General features: G+C 36.6%; 2 protein-coding genes across 2 annotated transcripts; one reads left to right on the top strand and one right to left on the bottom strand.

Annotated features, from left to right (window-relative positions):
* Positions 1–4: 4 nt before the first annotated feature.
* On the bottom strand, positions 5–4,035 carry LOC140225965 (heat shock protein 68-like; the record flags this gene model as incomplete). The annotated part of the gene is made up of 1 exon (XM_072306008.1): positions 5–4,035. A coding segment is annotated over exon 1 (2,010 nt), but the record flags the coding sequence as incomplete, so codon positions are not given.
* Positions 4,036–4,171: 136 nt separating this feature from the next.
* On the top strand, positions 4,172–10,663 carry LOC140225966 (piwi-like protein Siwi). The gene is made up of 4 exons (XM_072306009.1): positions 4,172–4,322; positions 5,710–6,161; positions 7,254–7,401; positions 8,669–10,663. Exons 1-4 carry the CDS (start codon positions 4,272–4,274, stop codon positions 8,789–8,791), a joined length of 774 nt encoding a protein of 257 aa, XP_072162110.1. The 5' UTR covers positions 4,172–4,271; the 3' UTR covers positions 8,792–10,663.
* The last annotated feature ends 8,318 nt before the right edge of the window (positions 10,664–18,981 follow it).

Below are 18,981 nucleotides of genomic sequence, written 5' to 3'. Positions count from 1 at the left end.
TTGGCATTCCACCTTGTCCTGGCATTCCGTAGCTTGGCATTCCACCTTGTCCCGGCATTCCGTAGCTTGGCATTCCACCTTGTCCTGGCATTCCGTAGCTTGGCATTCCACCTGGTCCTGGCATTCCATGACCTGGCATACCGCCTTGTCCTGGCATCCCTTGACTATTCTGACTACTCTGGTGCATTTTGCTCATGATGGGAGAGCATTTCTTCTGTAATTCTTGCAATTTGTAATTGAATTCCTCCACATCCGCCAGCGTGTTGTTGTCCAGCCATTGCAGAGCTGCTTGGCAGTCTTCCAGGATTGATTGTTTATCAGCCGCACTAAGCTTATCGCCTGCCTCCTCAGCCGCTTGTTTAACGTTGAAGATATAGCTTTCAAGCTGGTTGCGTGCGGCCACCCTGGCGCGTTGTTTATCATCTTCCTCCTTGTACTGCTCAGCCTCGTTGACCATCCGGTCAATCTCTTCTCTTGACAATCTACCCTTGTCGTTTTTAATAACGATGTTTCGTTCCCTTCCTGTACTGTTCTCCTTGGCGGACACATTTAAGATTCCGTTTGCATCCAGATCAAATGTAACGTCAATTTTGGGTACCCCACGTGGCGCTGGTGGGATTCCTGTCAAGTCGAATCGACCGAGCAGATTGTTGTCTTTAGTCATGGCGCGTTCTCCTTCGTAGACCTGTATTGTCACCGCTGGTTGGTTGTCAGCGTAGGTTGTAAATGTTTGTGATTGCTTGCATGGAATCCTGGCGTTTCGCTCGACGATCTTCGTCATAACTCCACCTGCTGTTTCAATTCCAAGAGAGAGAGGCGCCACATCAACAAGTAGAACATCCTGGATTGCTGAACTGGTATCACCACTGAGAATAGCCGCTTGAACTGCTGCTCCGTAGGCCACAGCTTCATCGGGGTTTATCGAGAAGTTCAGAGTTTTGCCACCGAAGAAATTCTGGAGAAGAGATTGCACTTTGGGAATCCTCGTGGAGCCTCCAACCAACACGACATCATGGATGGAGCCTTTGTCCATGTTGGCATCGTTAAGGGCTTTTTCGACAGGGTGCAGAGTCGAGCGGAATAAGTCTGCACATAATTCTTCAAATCGGGCTCTCGAGACTTTGGTGTAGTAGTCGATGCCGTCCATCAGAGCATCGATTTCAATACTGGCTTCGGTGCTTGATGATAATGTCCTCTTGGCGCGCTCCGCTGCTGTACGGAGTCTTCGGAGAGCACGAGGATTAGTTCGGAGATCTTTTCGATATTTACGCTTGAATTCCTCCACGAAGTGGTTGACAAGCCGGTTATCGAAGTCCTCACCGCCGAGGTGTGTGTCGCCAGCAGTCGATCGCACTTCAAACAGTGAGCCCTCGTCAATTGTAAGGATGGAGACGTCGAATGTGCCACCACCGAGATCGAAAATGAGAACATTGCGTTCCCCTTTGAGGTTTTTGTCCAAGCCATACGCAAGGGCTGCAGCTGTGGGCTCATTGATGATGCGGAGAACGTTGAGTCCTGCGATAGCTCCTGCATCTTTGGTAGCTTGTCGCTGAGAGTCGTTGAAATATGCTGGAACTGTGATGACTGCATCTCGAACTTTTCCACCCAAGTATGCCTCAGCCGTCTCCTTCATCTTGGTCAGCACCATAGAACTAATTTCTTCCGGAGCGAATCGTTTGGTTTCACCTTTGAATTCAACCTGAATTTTCGGCTTACTGCAATCGTTGACAACAGTGAACGGCCAATGTTTCATGTCAGCTTGAATTTTCGGATCATCGAATTTCCGTCCAATGAGGCGTTTGGCGTCGAAAACAGTATTCTTCGGGTTCATCGCAACTTGATTTTTAGCCGCATCACCGATCAGCCGTTCCGTGTCTGTGAATGCCACATAGCTGGGTGTCGTTCGATTGCCCTGATCATTGGCAATGATCTCCACTTTTCCTTGCTGCCACACACCGACGCACGAGTAGGTGGTTCCCAAGTCGATTCCAATTGCTGGTGTTTTTCCAGGCATATTTAAAACTTCTAAACTTACTTTTCACTGCACACAAAATCTCAGAAGAAAATAACTCTCGCGAATATTAACACGTAGAGCTGTTGTGAAGTCCGAACAGTATCGCACTGTGTAAACTGTAGCGCACTTTTGAAAAGACCGCTTTGAATCAGATCGCTTTGGATTAGAGCACTTGATCGCTTTCTAATTCAATACTGGCCCTGTAGAGGCAGCACCCGCCTTTATATACCCGCGGCAGCTGAGCGGTCTGTACGGCGGGTTGCCGTGGAAACTTCGCGAAGGCTCTCGACGCTCGATACCTCGTTCCAGAACGTACGAGAGAGATCGATTTTTTCCTATGCGTTGAGTTGGGCCGGTTGGGCTGCGGCCGCTGCCCGTCCGTAGTGCCGAGAACGTTCGGGAATGTTCGAGAAACTTCGGCCGCGTCCCCTTCTCCCCTCTACCCCGTCCCCCCTCTTTCGCTCGTCCGTTTCGTTCAAGATTACGCGGGAACCGTGGAGCGGGAGGTCGAACGCGGGAGTTCAGCGCACGACCGCGAATTTTTAATTTCTGTTTCTCTGTTTTAAAGTTTTCTGTATTTTCATGTCTTTCAATTATTTTAATTCTATTTTATTGTATTTTTATCAATTTGTTTATCTTTTTTATTATTATTTGTATTATTTTTCAAAGAAATAAATTTGGGTATCTTTTTTTTCTTTCTGACAGAATTTAAGAGCAACTTGACTGATTCTTACATTAATTAATGTGCAATGGAAAATTAAGCATGCAATGACTCTTAACAAAAATTCTACAAAAAGTTATCAAAAAAATGTAAGAAAACTTGTAAATTGTAAGAGTTCTTAAATTTTAAGTAAAGAAGCTCTTAAAATATTCATTTTAGGAAACCCCTTTAAGGAATTCTTTTGAATAAAAAAATTGTGTCATTTTAATTAAAGGAAAACCTAAAATTTTCGAAAAAATCAACAAACTATATCCTCAATTTTTATGGGCTGCAACTTTTCCTTTTATACTTTTCTGTTCACCACTTTTTTTTTCTCATTTTTGCCGCAGGAAGTTTATGTATGAAAAAAAAAAAAGTAACTTAAAAATTTATTTAAAATTTTTCTTCGATTTTATGTAAAAAAAAACCCAAAAAGGGTTTCCTGATACGAATATTTCAAGAGTTGTTTTTACGTAATTTTCAAGTGGTTTTGAAGTAAATTTTAAGTTCTCTTAAAATTTACGAGATTTTTACAACTTTTCTCAACAGCCTTTGCTACTAGGGAAAACAAAACACTTAATTTGGGGAAAGGCTGCTACTAAATACAAAAGATCAGACACCAAAAAACGGAGATGTTTCAAGTTAATTACACCGTTATTTTCAACCGAAAAAAAAAAAAAAACAATACAAAAATAGTGCCTTTTAGCACCACAAAGATACACAGAGGCATTGCTTCGATTTTGAGGAAGCTATGATTTATGCCTTCAGAAAGTGATATTTTCTGTGTCTTCTCAAAGTGATCAACATCCTGAAGTAGAGGGACATAAGTTGTAATCACAGCACCGATGTTAATGGTCTCTGTGGCTCTCAGTCTTGTCACCAGTTGGTCGCTATCAGAGGGAGCTGGTGATGAAATTTCCAGCTTTCAGATAATCTTTGTCTCACATGCTTTGGTTTTGCTGCACTGACACAGGTCTGTTAATTCATAATCAGACCTCATCACTGGTTCTTGCAATATCAATGACTCGATTTTTGCTTTCTTTTTTTTCGGTTGAAAATGAGGTTTTAATGAGCTCAAAACGTCCTGGTTTTTTGTTCTGGTCTTTTTTATTTTGCAGCAGCTTTTCCCTGGATTAAATTGTTCTTCATTTTGCTAATTATTACCATTGCAATACTCATTATTTTAGGAGCCATCTTGGCCAAAAAACCCAATTTTTAGAACAATTTTTTCTACAATTTTATAGGAGCTAAATTAATTTTTTGCATAGGCATCATCCATCAGCGAAAAAAAATTTTTAGTTTGTAAAAATTGATGGAACAAGTTATCTTTATCAGGTGCTTCAATGGCCCAAATTTCCCAATTTCTAGGCGCCCAGGGAAGGCAGACTACTGCAAAAATTGAAGACTTCTCGATGACTTTTTTAAGTTTTCAACATATGTAACTAATAATGATGTTGTCTTCCTGATTGTGTTACAGTTTTGACGCAATGTGTGTTGGACTACACTGCTAGGAAACATCTAACCAACCTGTCAGTTGCCACAAAAGTTGCAACACAGATGATTTGCAAGAAAGGCGGAGCTCCATGGGGTGTGCATATCCCTGTTAAGGTGAGATCAATTGAAAGAGAAAGATTGTGAATTGATAGGAGATTTAAAATGAAAAGTAGCAATTCTCATCAAGTGCATACTCTTAATTTTGTGGCTTTATTGCAGTTATGAAAGGGATTATACATTTAATCATTGTTGAGGATGTGCATTCTCTATGTCATCTCTCATGGAAGCCTCGAGTTAGCAGTATTCATGCTCGAATAGTTGAATCGACCATTCTCCAAGAGACTTAAGCAACCGGACATGAGAATTTGAGGCAAACACGTAACACTGTTAAGGCGACCCGATCTAAATCTCAAGAGATCAAACAATTTGAGAAGATTGCAATTTAAAATCAGATTGTGATTGCTTCAGAAATATCCTGCAGTTCGAACAGAAAAAGAATTGAAAAAAAAATTGGCACTCAAGGCTTTTTGAGAATGAACAGAATTATTTCATCAGATTTTCCCCAATTGACCACTAGACAAGACACGAATTTCAGCATTCTGAAACATGTTTCTTCACCAAAATTTCACGTAAAACACGATGCGCGCATTGAAAATTACCGAAATCAACTCCTTCCAAAGATATTTAATGATTCTTGATGCGTGAATTGAAACCACCCGCTCATGAAAACTCAATGCTCTATGTGATTCACATCGCGCGCTAAACGTCATCATGACAGTCTCTGCGACATTAAAATCTGGCAACCTCAATCTTGACGCTTTGGCTCAGCTATAGCAAATTGCCGATAGTTTGAACAACACATGGTGGGAAATGAGCATTTCTAGATTAAGAAGCTTGCTGAAACCGTTGTAGTGCGCGTTTTGACTCGTAGAGCTTTGAGTTTCTTGTGAGCGGGCAGTTCAAATTCCTCGTAACCAATGTGAAATAAAAACGTTAATATCTTCGTTAGGAGTTGGTTTCAGTAATTCTCGTTGTGCGAAACGTGTTCTACGTGAAATTCTGGTTAAGAAACATGTATCAGAATGCTTAAATTCATACCTTGTCTAGTGGTCCATTACTAGTTGATTGATTAATTTCCAAGAGGAGAATAGTGTGATAATGTGACAGATTGTCCTAGGTATCCTGCTTTGCAAGAATTCATAAAAATTTGTGTTCTTCATAAGAAAAATAAGTCCTTTATTTTATACTTCCTTTTAAGCTTTCACTCTATTTACAGTCAAATCCTTTCTTTTTTTCTTAGGTACCTTAAAAAGTCAATGCCTGTGCTGAAGATCAGGTTTTTTTATTTTCTGTTTTACCTTTAAATACTTAAAATGACATTTCCATGGTTATAGGTAGTGAACGCATAAAAAATGTGAAATCATTTAATCCCATAGCAAGTCTTCCTAACATAATACAAAGTTTTAAAAAATTTTTTGCATGCGTTTCTGTTATGTTGCAGGATATGATGGTCGTAGGGTACGATGTATATCATGAGCGGGGACAAAAATCGCAAGGAGCACTAGTTGCCACCTTGAATGACTCTTACTCCAAATATTTCAGCACAGTCTCAACCCACGAGGAAGGCCGCGAGTTAAGCGATGATCTCAGCTTTCGCTTGAACTTGGCGCTCGAGGCCTATCTAAAGGAACGCAAGAAGATTCCAAAAATCTTGTTGATCTACAGAGACGGCGTTGGCGAAGGTCAAATTCCCGAAGTTGAAAATAAAGAAGTAGGGGATGTGAGGAAACTCCTGCAGAGATGGTCTAAAAGAATGGAAGTCGAACCGCCAAAATTGACATTCGTTGTAGTCGCAAAAAGAATTAACACCAGAATCTTTCTACCAACCAATCGCGGCCATGAAAACCCACCCCCTGGAACGACGGTGGATGATGTTATTACCCTCCCCCAAAAGTGAGTGTCCTCCCGTTTTGTCTGCAATGGAGATGTTGCATGTGTGAGGAATTTGCGCTTTGACTATTGATTCTTCTGTAAAAGTTTGCGAGAAACACAATGGTACCACTGGTTTTCTCTGAAATCAACTCCCAAGCTCAAAAAAAGCTCTCTAGTTGAGGCCAAAATGGAGGGGATATCCCACGCTACCCTGAGAGTCCACCTCCACATCAAGACGAACTAAACTCTCCATGCAAAGATAGGGAGCAAATACATTAGCAGGGTTGCAGTGTTTCCAGTTTTAGAGTCCCCAAATAAAGTGGCAGCCCTGTCAATGTATTCGCTCCCTATCTTTGCATGGAGAGTTTGTCTTGATGTAGACGTGGACTCTCAGGATAGCAAGGGATATCCCCTCCTTTACGCCCTCAACTTGAGAGCTTTTTTTAAGCTTGGGAATTTATTTCAGAGAAAACTAGTGGCACCATCGTGTTTCTCGCAAACTTTTACATAAGAATCAATAGTCTAATTGCAAATTCCTCACACGTGCAACATCTCCATTTTAGCATGCAATGTTCTGAGAGTTTGGATTTTCTCCCAGCTTTTTCAAAATTAAAAAACCTGAAGTTTTCTTGAGTTTTTAAAAAAATTAAAAAAAAAAATCACTCATAGAGTTTCTCAGATTTTTTTTCCTTACTGGATAATAAGGAAAAAAAAATAATTAAAAAAAATCCAATAACATTTGTTGGAAATCCATCCACCCATTAGATTCTGAGAAAAGTGTACCTTTAGATAAAAAAAAACAAAAAACAAAAAACCTTATTTTAAGAAAAACCCATGTACAGTTTTGGATACACATAGGAATGACGTCATTAGGGTGATGTATTGCATTACTTTGTGCGTTACAAAACTTTGCATGGCCGATAAAATAATGATCAGATTGGTCTTGAAAAACTGCTGAGGATATGCAAAATTCAGTTAAATAAAGAATTGAAAGAAAGAAAATTTCTTGACCAGAAATGGCTTATAACTCTGCTAAAGTAGCATTTACCAGTGTGATACTTTGCACAATGATTTACTTGTGATGATGAACATTTTTTTACCTTTTTTTCCCAGGTTTGACTTTTTTATAGTAAGTCAGTCTGTAAGATTTGGAACCGTTACTCCAACATACTACCATGTGATACATGATGATGGGAACTATTCTATGGATCAAATACAAAGAATCACATATGCCTTCACCCATCTTTACTACAACTGGAGTGTAAGTTTAATGTTATCTCATTTATTTTTAAGGGAATCTCCAAGTTTAAATTAAAAGAGATCCTTCCTTCAATATCATCAGGAACTAATAAAAAGTTGTGCATTAATTGCACGCTATTAAATTATTCATCCAAAAATTGTTGTCACGAGGAGTTGCTTTGTCAGCAATGCCAATGAACTACTGGACAAGGTATGAATTAAAGCATTCAAATCTATGTTCCCTCTTCAAAATGTCTCGCATTACATGATTTTTGCGACAAAAATACTAATATTGACTTCAAATCAAGATAGCTATGTGTTGTAGCATTGGTCACAAAGAATTTGAATTTCTCTTTCACATGAAAAACAAGAGTCTATTTGAATTAAATTGCGTGCTACAACGTTTTGGCAGGCCTCGTAATGAACAGTGTTCCTTCCCCATCCTGTGCCATTTAATGTGTTAATCATGTACAACAGCTGAGCCGAAGCGTCTGTGGTCATATTTTCATACTGCAAAGACTGCCACGGTAATGTTTAACATGTGATTTAACTCAAGTAGTATATTTTTTTTTATAAGCAGGGAGATTCAATTTATGCATCATAAAACGTTAATATCTTTGCTAGGAATACCTTTCAGTAATTTTCGTTGTGCAAATCATGCTTTACGCAAAATTTTGCAGAGGTATCATGTATGAGAATGCTCGAATTTTTATGTTTTCTAGTGGTATATTTAACCTGTCAGATTGGGCTTAGCCATTTCTTCTCCTCTCTACTCATTTGATTCATAGCTTTTACACGTGGGGTATTTTTTAACCCCTCGACTACCAGTTCTTGAATATATGTACCTGAATTTTGAGAACTGTTCGAAGTACATGAAAGCGCTTGAGTTTCAATCATCTCGTTATTTTGCTGATGACTATCTTGAAAGTTGATTTGTTTTCTCTTGCAATGAGAACCACTGAAATGTGTAATAGTTGTGCCTACATGTCACGTATCTACGTCTTAACATGTTTGTTGTAGAGATTATTGGTGGATGAAGAGAAAATTTCCATTTTTAGCATACTGAAGGTATCCTGTGAGGTTTTCTGTAAATTTTAAAGGGTCCAAATTTGTTTTTGAAGTTCGCAAAAGATCTCGAATATTTTATTTTGGTTTTTGAAAGCTGTCATGATTCCTGATCAGAATAAGAGGGAAAGTTATTTGAAACCTTAATTCAGATATTTTTGCCATTACATTTTCATTTCAAACTCCAGTTTGTTATCTGCTCATTTGTTCAATGTTTGTTTCAGGGTACAATCCGGGTGCCTGCGCCTTGCCAGTATGCCCATAAATTGGCCTACTTGGTGGGCACAGCTCTGCGGCGAGAGCCCGACCCTGATTTTGCTCTTCAAGGCCATCTCTGGTTCTTGTGAGAAGAGACTCTTTGGTTTTTTGTGGCAACTCTACTAGAATCTTGCTTTACTTCCGGTCAACATTTTCAAGGCTCTTGGGGACAGGCTTGGAGCCACCCTCAACTTTTTTTTCCCAAATGGCAATTTCTATTACTGTAATGAACAAGGTACACTCTACTACAGGTATGGACAAACGGGGTGCCGAAGTGGCAGCGCTGAGATTATAGGCCATTGAGTGACGTCGTAAGTTGTAGTCGTCTTTGCTGCGCAGTTCAAAATGAGGTTCTGGTAGATCCGTTAGCTTCAGATGAATTTAAAAAATTGATGGAACTCAAAATAACGAAAACCTCAACTAAGAACACGAAAAAACAACACGAAATTGACGAGACCCACTCTTAAAATAGAAAGTAAATAAGTTTTCAATATGGCGTTGCAGTCGTACCATTGAACGCTGCCAAATCTACGCGTTTCGACGACTTTCTAAAATTCCATTTGTCCATACCTGTAGTAGAGTGTACCTTGGTAACGAGAAATCTGCAAACTAAATCAATACTCTTTCTATTTTAATTGAATCAACAATGTTTTAGTCTTCTAAGGAAAAATTCAACATTTATTCATGTTGTAGGTAAGAAAACTCTATTTTCTAGGCCTGGTACATTAATCAGTACTTTTTAAAGGACTGAAGCCAAATTTTTTAAAATCATTTTTTTTTTGCATTTTTGACGCTTTTTTTTATAAAACATTTATGCTCCTGTGCATCTGCTCCAAAAATTAGACTACCACTGCTTTCTTATGTAGGTAATGTTGTAAAGACAACCGGAGAGTTAAAAAATACAAAAAAAAAAAACGATTTTGAAAAATGGACTTCTGCGCTTTTTAATAGTACTAATTCCACAGGGTTGTGATAAATGTCTTGTTGCCGCACTAATATAAAGGACTGATCACCATCCAAGGTAAACTGAGTGGAGTGATGCCGGAACTACACAACTCGAGAAGTTTTATTTTTAAAATATATATTTTTATTTTAACAAAGAGAATAAAATTTGATAAATATATGCAATATCTGTAAACATACACGTGACACTATAAAACCCTGTAGGCTAGTAAAAACAAGACCTAGGCAAAAGTACGTTTCATCATTAGCCGAGAAGAATACATGACTTAGTGTCAATCTTCGCAATGTGGAAATTATACACTCCTTCTAAAGTAACATATGAGGACCTTTCTATCCAAACAGAATATACCCATGTTTACATACCTAAGATTGTACTCTTATGAATTTTTTAGCTGGTGAAGAGCTAAACGCTCTGTTCTGCAATTCCCATTAAAGTTTCTTCCTAATAAATATTTCGGCAGGGAAATGTACCTATACAATAATGTTTTTCATCAAAGAATGAGTTGTTGGATACCGCCATGCTAAGGAAAAACGCCATTTAAGCCTTCAGGTGTTGCCAAATTTCCTTTGATACGATACAAATTAAGAGGGGAAACCTGCGTTTATATGTCTTTCAATTTTTCAATCAGTTTCGTTTGCAATTTAATCTACTGTGTCTGAAAATTTCAAAGAAAAAGAAAATTATTCCTCAATTTCTTAAAAAAATATGTTTCAAAGAGGGAAATTTGGGAACATCCAGATGTTCATACGGTGTTTTTCCTCGTCACTGCAGAACAGCACTGTATTGTACTATGAAATATGTGAAGCTACTTTATTTCAATGAACGTTAAAATGTATTTTGTTTGATACAACTTAATTTTACACTTAGAGGATATGCAGTATGTAACTAAGTAAGTTACTGGAAAGCTTTCTATTTATCCCTTGGAAGCAACTACAGTAATTGTACTCAATATTTTGTAAGACGAATCAATAAGAAATATATTTTTAAATCTCTTTAATTTTTTCTTTTTTTCTCTTCCTCTGATCCTGCATACTTGGAGTGCCCTGCCTCTGTGCCTAGTAGTCTTTTTCCATAAAAAATTGATAAATTGTTCGATTTTCATCCCCATTTGAAAACTTACTCAGTTTTTTTTGAAAATTTCATTTTCAGTAGTTGCTAGAAAAATGCTTTTAAATTTTTTCAATGCCTGAAACGGATATACTTTTGACATAAGAATGCAAACATCTCCTAAACTGTTGGTCGTAGAGCAAAACAGAGCAAATTTTCGAGCCCTCCTGACCCTCTGAGACTACCTCAGCAAACACCCCCCCCCCCCCCCCGGGCTAAATTTTAATTTTCAATATTTTGGTGCTGGTCGGTTTCTCATAATGATGAAAGCTGACAATATTTACCAGCTCTGCTAAACCTATGATGTAATTGCTTTTTGATGCTTGTGAAAAAAAAGGGAAGATACGCACGATTTCGTTTAAAACATGGATTTATGCTGTCTGGTCAGAAAGGCCTTCATACATTCACCATAATGTCAAAATTCTTCAAATTGGAGACTAAATTCAAATTTTTGTCAACTTTATGCTCTTTCGGACGAATCTAAGCATGAATTTTCTCGGAGCAAAAATTGGCAAGAAAACCAAAAGTATGAGATTTTTAAAGGATCATGTAAGCGGGGCTTTCCAAGACTTAATTGGACAGAGTTAATCAGAAAGGAACCAACCCACATTTTCGAAAAAATTGAGTTAAGAATGTTTTAGAGTTCCACCAGTCGTATATAATTCCTGCCAAAAACTCAAAATCGATAAATAAAAATTAGTCGGTGAAAAGAAAGGTTAAAGTTTATTTTCTACGTTGAGTCTAATGGAGGAATAAAACTTCAGACCTCTTTTTCTCAGTTTCAACTTGATGTGCGTTGGTTCCTCTCTGATATACTCGGTCCAATTGCACTACTTATGAAAAGGTTTAAATCAATAGAATGCAGATAAATTTGACTTTACGATTTGTAAGTAGTTGAGTCGCAAATAAAACAGCAACCTTTAAAACCGGCAAGGGTTTCTTTTTCAAATTCTTGTAGAGAATTATTAACCATGACAATGAAAAGTTGGAGGCTTGATTAAGTTTATAAGACTTTTCTTTTTAAACTTGCTTTGAAAGATAATGTCGACGACTCCAAAACCACTGCCTTGCATTTGAATTTCGCCGGCCTTCAGAGTTTTACAGAGATGAATACACTTTGTGATTATTTAATGTATCATAAATTACAGTAATTAGGATGACAATATATGTAAGTATTAAAAATATAATTTAATGTTCGGCTAGCTTTGAGCTGAGAGAGGAACGTAGGGTTCAATACATTTTCATTCACACCAACCGGACAGAGTTTAGCAAGAATGAGCCGTCTGTTGTGGTTTCTTTGAGAAAAGACAGATCTGCCAATGATTTGCTCTTAAAGAGAATTGGTCTTGAGAAAGTATCCAAGTTCTTAGTTCCTATCCAATAAACTGAACTCAAATGGCAATTTCACAGAGGTATGAGTAAAAGCACCATATAATATGCATCCTCTCCAAAAACATAGAAAGCACTTTGTGCGACAGGAAATTTGCAGATCAACTCCTTAGTGAGATAATGAATGGTTCATTTGACGCTGATCAATTACAGCACAAAAATATTAACAACATTATCGGTGCTCATGCTATGAAGCTGATTTTTGAACTTCCTGTTGTGCGAATAATTTTCTACCAAGACCAATCCACGAAGGTCAGTCATTCTTGTGGACGAATTTTGAGACCCTACAGCGCACTTGTGGTGGGAAGTTTAAATGCTATGCATACCTTAAGGGAGCAGCAAATTCTGCATCATACAGACGCAAATCAGGTGAAGGTAGGGAAGCTAGGGATCTCTAAAAGACGTGCAATGACTGACCTGTGTTGATCGGTCTTGTTTTGTAGAAAAAATGTTTGAGAGAAAACATGATGGAATACTTTGGTTTCACCTTATCTGGTGCCCCATAGTTGTGCAGTTTTGACTTTTAAAAAAAGTCAACACTTAAAGAAAACCTTACATTGAGTTAGTCAGGGTCTGCAATGAGTTTCAGCCAGCTGGCTCACAGTAATTTTGCGGTTTGTTTTTTATAAGTTTCAGAAAATAAATCTCAATTACATAAACAACGAAGAGTGAAAGAAGGAACCCGTAAAACAGAAAAATTGAGAGTCAGCTCAAAGTAGAAACCTAAGTTCCTCCCCCAGCACAAAATCCTAACCATTGAATATTAGGTACAGAACGCACAATTCTGGAACAGGACTGTTTGTATGATCCTTTGAAGCACTGTGACAGGTAAGTAATTTCTAATTTACATCAGACGATATTGCAATCTATTTGAGAGCAGTTGAGAAAGGTATTCATTTAAGAGCTCATGTTTCATTATCTTGTTGTGACTCCTTGAGGTAACCAATGGATAACATGTTGATTATGAGAACCTCCTTATAATTCATTAAAAGAGATAGTAAAGCCTTTCACATGGTTTTTCTCAAAGCTTCTCACAGCAAAAAAAGATTCGATCAAACGCAAAGAAATCCATGAATTGATATGTGAATCGAGAGGGTCCAATCAAAATTTAAAAAGGACTTCAGTACAGTGCGTTTGTTGCAATTCTTGAGGAAATATGCGAACATGTCTTGACAATAACCAAAACGTGCTTCAAAAGATCATTGTCCTTGACAAAGTAAAACACAGAATGGTTACACAGCCTTTGACAATCACAGTAAGATGAACAACTTACAGTCAGGAAAGAGGCCAGGCCTTTCAATTCTGTAAGTACTATTATAATAGGTAAATATTACAGCAACGAACATGATGAGTAATGAAACAAACTTCAACTGAGGCCTTCATTTAGAAAGGTGCCAGCTTAAGTTTTCTTTGAACTTCTTTTCTTTCTTAGTTTTTATGAAAAACTAATTCTCAAGAGTAGATGTATCCATTAATTCTAATCATCAGTTTTGAATCAATTCCACAAAATTCTCAAGTGCCAGTAACTGTGGAGAGTAAATTTGCAAGGATAGCGTTTCCTGACTGAGTTTAGTTCACCTGCCACGAGCAAAAAGCATTACAGGGTGAAAAAATTTTCAATTTCCTAATTGTTCAAACGTATTTAACTATCCAAATCTGCAGTAATTCTCGAAAATCCTTCCGACGTTCATTGACCAATCCACGCCATCTAAGATGGACAGCCTTGAAAATCGTCTCAACTCTTCCTGTCCCACTATTCTGGCATACTAAGGAAAAACGGCATATGAGCCTTCAGATGTTGCCAAGTTTCCTTCAATAAAAACCGAATTTACTGGGGAAATTGCTAATATTATTTTCCAAAATTGACAAGACAATGTTGTACGCAATTTAACCTGGAACATCTGAAAATTGTGAGGAAAAATATACATAGATTTCGTCAAAAATACATTTTTTATCCGGGGAAATTTGGCGACTCTCGAATGTTCATACGGCGTTCTTCCTTAGCATGGCAGTATTGGACTCAACAATAACTTTCTCTAAAGTAATAGTTTCTCATTCAATCATAGAAACTCTTCCAACGACAAAATAATAACAGATGTGTCTGTCCTATTAAGGGCTTTCTTCGGCCCCGACTTCGGTCGAGAGGACTTCATCAGAATAAACATCGAAAGAAAATTCTTGTACACATAGAACTTGTCACCACGGCAATTTCCAGATATTTTGTTGAAAAATGTACCGATTTTGGAATCCTCTCAATTAAAGCAAACGCTTTGAGACTTCATAAAATTTAGTTGCAGAACTGCAGCCCGACTGTTGCATCCATACTGAATGATCATGATCGATAAAAAGCATTGCTAAGGTAGAGATTTATCGATCGAGGTCATTCGATAAATTATTCAACAATCGACCTGCTGATTAGTAAATTACTGCAGATTTGACTCGATGAGCTAAAAGCTGAACCAGCTCAATTCAGTGAATCGCTCGTTGAGCTTCAACTTTTGTCTCACCCTCTTAAAACAGTTAATAACTGAAGAAGAGCACATTTTTGGTTCGACGGAGAAACAATAAAAGCATGCATTGTGCACGGTTACAGCGTTACATTCACATGAGTTAAGTATACATCCATGCGTAAACATACGCAAATGCGCGACTAATTCACAAAATACATGTATAACATGTCTCCATAAAGATAGGTACAGCACAGAATATAAATTCCACTTCGTTTGGGTCGCCCCAAAACAACTACGAATGAAAATAGAATCTAATTTAGTTTCATACAAATATCATACAGAACGAACATATATAATATGCAGATAGTATTAATTATTAATTCATAATCATAACAATTACCTAGACCTTCCTCATCTGTCTTATTATTGTAAAATGATAGGAAAAACTCGTAGAATAAAAAAGATACATAAATTTGCTTTCGTCAAAGGATATTTTTCGATAAAGCTGCTGATGTTCAAAGAAAAAACTTCAAAGAACTAGACGAGAGAGATAATTAATCAATTTTTCGTTAATATATATTTAAGTTTCTTTTCTCACATTCTTTTTTTTTTATTATTATTAATAAAACGGATAAATCAGGAATTTTGGCTTGGTAAAGCCCCTTTGAGCTTTGCTACACTCACTTCAAACAATACATGTTAGTCCAAGTTTTGTTACATAAAATGTATCTACCACGTATGCGAACCATTTTCAAAATTGCAAGAAGTTTGAATCTAAAAAAAAGCACTTATTCAGTTACATGTAACCCAGGCAACAAATATACATAGCATAAATGTTTTATTATTTTGTCACCTTCCGGCCAAAGTATAACAAGCAACATCTCAATATTGTTTTAATATTTCCTTGAAAACATTTGCATGTTTTCATGGAAATTTCAAGGAATAATCTTGATAACAAAAAAAAATATTGGGTAAAATCTGCAAGAGATTTTGTTTATTAGTTTCTCCGTACAAAATCTGATAAGTTTGAGAAATTTGGCAGCATGTTGCCTAGCACAAATGGCGCTTGAGATACTTCGGCCTAAGGATGACAATTTTAAGATGAAACTGACGAGAAGAAAAGTCGCTGACATTTTCACGAGTATTCCTCGGGTCTGCTGTGATACGAAAAAGAACAATAAGTCGTAGTGCTGAATTTTCAGCACTTTTCCCCCATTTAAAATATTCGTATTTTATCGCTCAACACGGCAACCTTGCAGTAAGTGCATTCTAGGATGAGCCTTGAGACACTTAAGAGCATTTGCTAACCGTGGCTCATACAGAAATATACTTACTGCAAGGCTGCCAGGTGGAGCAATAAAATAGGAATATTTTAAATGGGGAAAAGTGCTGAAGAACAGTGCTGATTTTTCGACACTATCTGGCAATGATGACTTACTGTTCTTTGCCGTATCAATGCAAACCTGAGAATTTTATTGCTCTCATCTGTAACATAGGGTAACCGAAGAGCTTTCCGACAAGAGCAACTTGGATAATATTCTGCTTATTCATGGGTCGAAATTCTAAGGACTACTTAGTCTCCCTTTAAATTTTTGCAATAATAACACAGACGGAAATTTGAAAAAAAAGAGAAAAAAATAAAATTGAAAAATTAAAAACATTAGCACAATAACAATATTTGCAGCAAAAATAGATAGTATGCAAATGCACATACACGTGGATACAGGTCCTTCTGAGCAATTGAATTTAAAAAAACCACAAACCCGATTCGAAAATGCTGGGATATTCTGGATAGAGCTTTCACCGTTAACAATTTTCAAGATATCGAGCGAAGCCCACAATTCAAATTAAGAAGCGTTGATACAAAAGGTTAGAACACATTGAAAAATTAACTTTCATAAAAATTGCCTCACATCATGCAATTCCAGTAAATTCATTCAAAGAAGGAAACACTCTTTGGCAAACAAAATCGAATACAAAAATAAAATTTGTAATGCTACATTTACGATACATAAGAAAACAACTTTGAGATTTCCTATTTTTTAGTTTTTTTATTAAAGACTGGTAATGTGGAAAGAAAAAACTTCAACTGCGCTACAATTTGTTTTACTTTCTTCTTATATGTTTGCAATTTTTGAACTTTTTAAAAACCTAGGGTTTTTGGAAAATTCGACGATTAGTAAGTGAAAAATTTTCCCAGTTAGACAAATATTTTTTGGAACTCCAACAGAAAAATTCAAGATATCAAGTTGTCCATAACAACTGTGAGTTTTTCTAACAACTAACATAGCCTAATTTTTGATGTTTTTATTGATGAACTTTCTATTTGTTTAATTTTAGTCGGAAGTTCATGCATTAGAGAAAAATTTGGACAGTACGCTCTTACTTAAAAGACGAGAAAGATCACATAGGAAGGAGATTTGTTCAAGATCAATTTTAGACTATTTTTACATAATTTTTGAATATTTTTCTTTATATTATGGTTCAAAACAGTTTCAATTGGTGCACTAGGACTTTGTAAGTAGGGAAAATCCAAAAATTGCTAGGAACTTAACATTTTAACATGCTCACATCGGACAAAATAAGTTGACTGCCTTAAAATGGGAAATTTGTCGTTGACTTCCCAGCACAGTACAAGATTGTACATTCTACATTTCTTCGCAAAATTTCTTGGCATATAGAAATTTAAACAGACTACAACATCTATGAACAAAGGTGACTGCACCAAGTGCACATTTTCTGCACATCTGATTCTGACACATTTGAGGTACCTATTTTCGAATTAAGACAGATTTTGAGTTTTACTCTGTGTGACAAAACTAATTTAACTTTCAAAGTCAATTTTGGTAAGGTAAAATTAAGACTTGAGACTATTTGAGACTGATACGGTACAATAAAAGGAACTAAAAATAGAATTAGGAGAGAACCTCAAATTGTAATTCATGGCCACAAAGCCTACTGCAAATTCTTTTTCTTGAATAATTCATCGATATATGAATGAAGTTGGTTTTTTCCAAGCAGAAAGCCTTCGCAAAGGTTTGCATTAGAGCTTGGCAAAATTTCTTCGAAACTTTTATTTCTAAAATGAAATTAACCGCAGATATTACTTGAAATTATTCGTGAGATTTCTATCATTCTATGACTGGTGTCTTCTTAAATTTTAAGATAAAATATTGATAGGCTTCCCTCCAAAAAATAAAACACCATTGGAAATTTTGAGGCACTGCCATCCATTTTGTTCCTCTTTGCTTGCAGACATTACGAATGTCAACCCATGAATTTGTTTAAAGTTTTGACATATTTAACATTTTTAAAAGCAAAACTAAATTGTCTAGATAGCAGATGCTCAGATATAATTTAACTAGAAGCATAGAAAAATCTTGACATTCCGACAAACTCTGATTTCGGATTTTTCCAAAAATATAATATGACTACCCAACAAGTAAAGTACCAACTAAAATAGAATATTTTGAAGTTTTTTTTTTAAAAAATATACCTATGAATGTAAAAAATTAGACTATGAATAGAAAAATAATAGCCACTAAACAAACACTGATATTTGGATTAGGACTGGAGCCACATTTCGATCATTAGAAAAATTCCATAAAAGCCAGGTCTCAAGTTTCGGCAATTGCAAGAAGATTTGGCGAATTTTTAATGCATTGATAGAATAATAATGACAGAAGATATATACCTAAGAAAAATACCTGACTACATTCCATTGAGAAAAATGAATAAATAACACATAAATATGATAAAAGATAGGTAATCTCTTTGAATTTTTTTTTTAAAAAAAAGCGTTAAAAACTCAGAGGTTTGTCAAGTGCAGAGATAAGGATGGTTGTGGAAGATTCCTCCAAGACGTCAAGAGACTAAAGAACTTCTTTGACTGGCTTTTGACAGGATATGCTTTCCTCCGGACACAGATCATTGAAAAATGTAAAATTAGGGTTGCGTTGAAACCGTACTAATTACATTTTTTAACACTTACAAGTTAACAAATTTTGATCACAAATTTTCCTTCGTGTATTAACTTGGGTTTTTAAAATTTTGGTCCACAATCGTCTTGGAAGAATTAGTTGAAAAATGAATTCTTTGGAGAAAAAATTATGGAACATTTCAGGAAACAAACTAACAAATTTCAGTTCAAATGGAAAAAATAGAGGGCTGTAGCCGTTTCAAATTTGACAGCCATATAAAGTGTACAACCAGTAATAGGTAGGAAAAGAGTGAACGCTGGGTTGTAAGCGAAGAGGGTTCAAGAAAAAGGAATGAAGAAGTGTATAGCATGTATAGCAGTGCAAACGGATAAACAGCTGCTGTCTCTCTACGATCTTTTCCATCGGGCTTATTGTCGCAGAGGTTATTT

Source organism: Bemisia tabaci, unplaced genomic scaffold, assembly GCF_918797505.1.
Source record: "Bemisia tabaci unplaced genomic scaffold, PGI_BMITA_v3".
Classification (NCBI taxonomy): domain Eukaryota; kingdom Metazoa; phylum Arthropoda; class Insecta; order Hemiptera; family Aleyrodidae; genus Bemisia; species Bemisia tabaci.
This window is presented reverse-complemented; position numbering and strand designations above follow the sequence as displayed.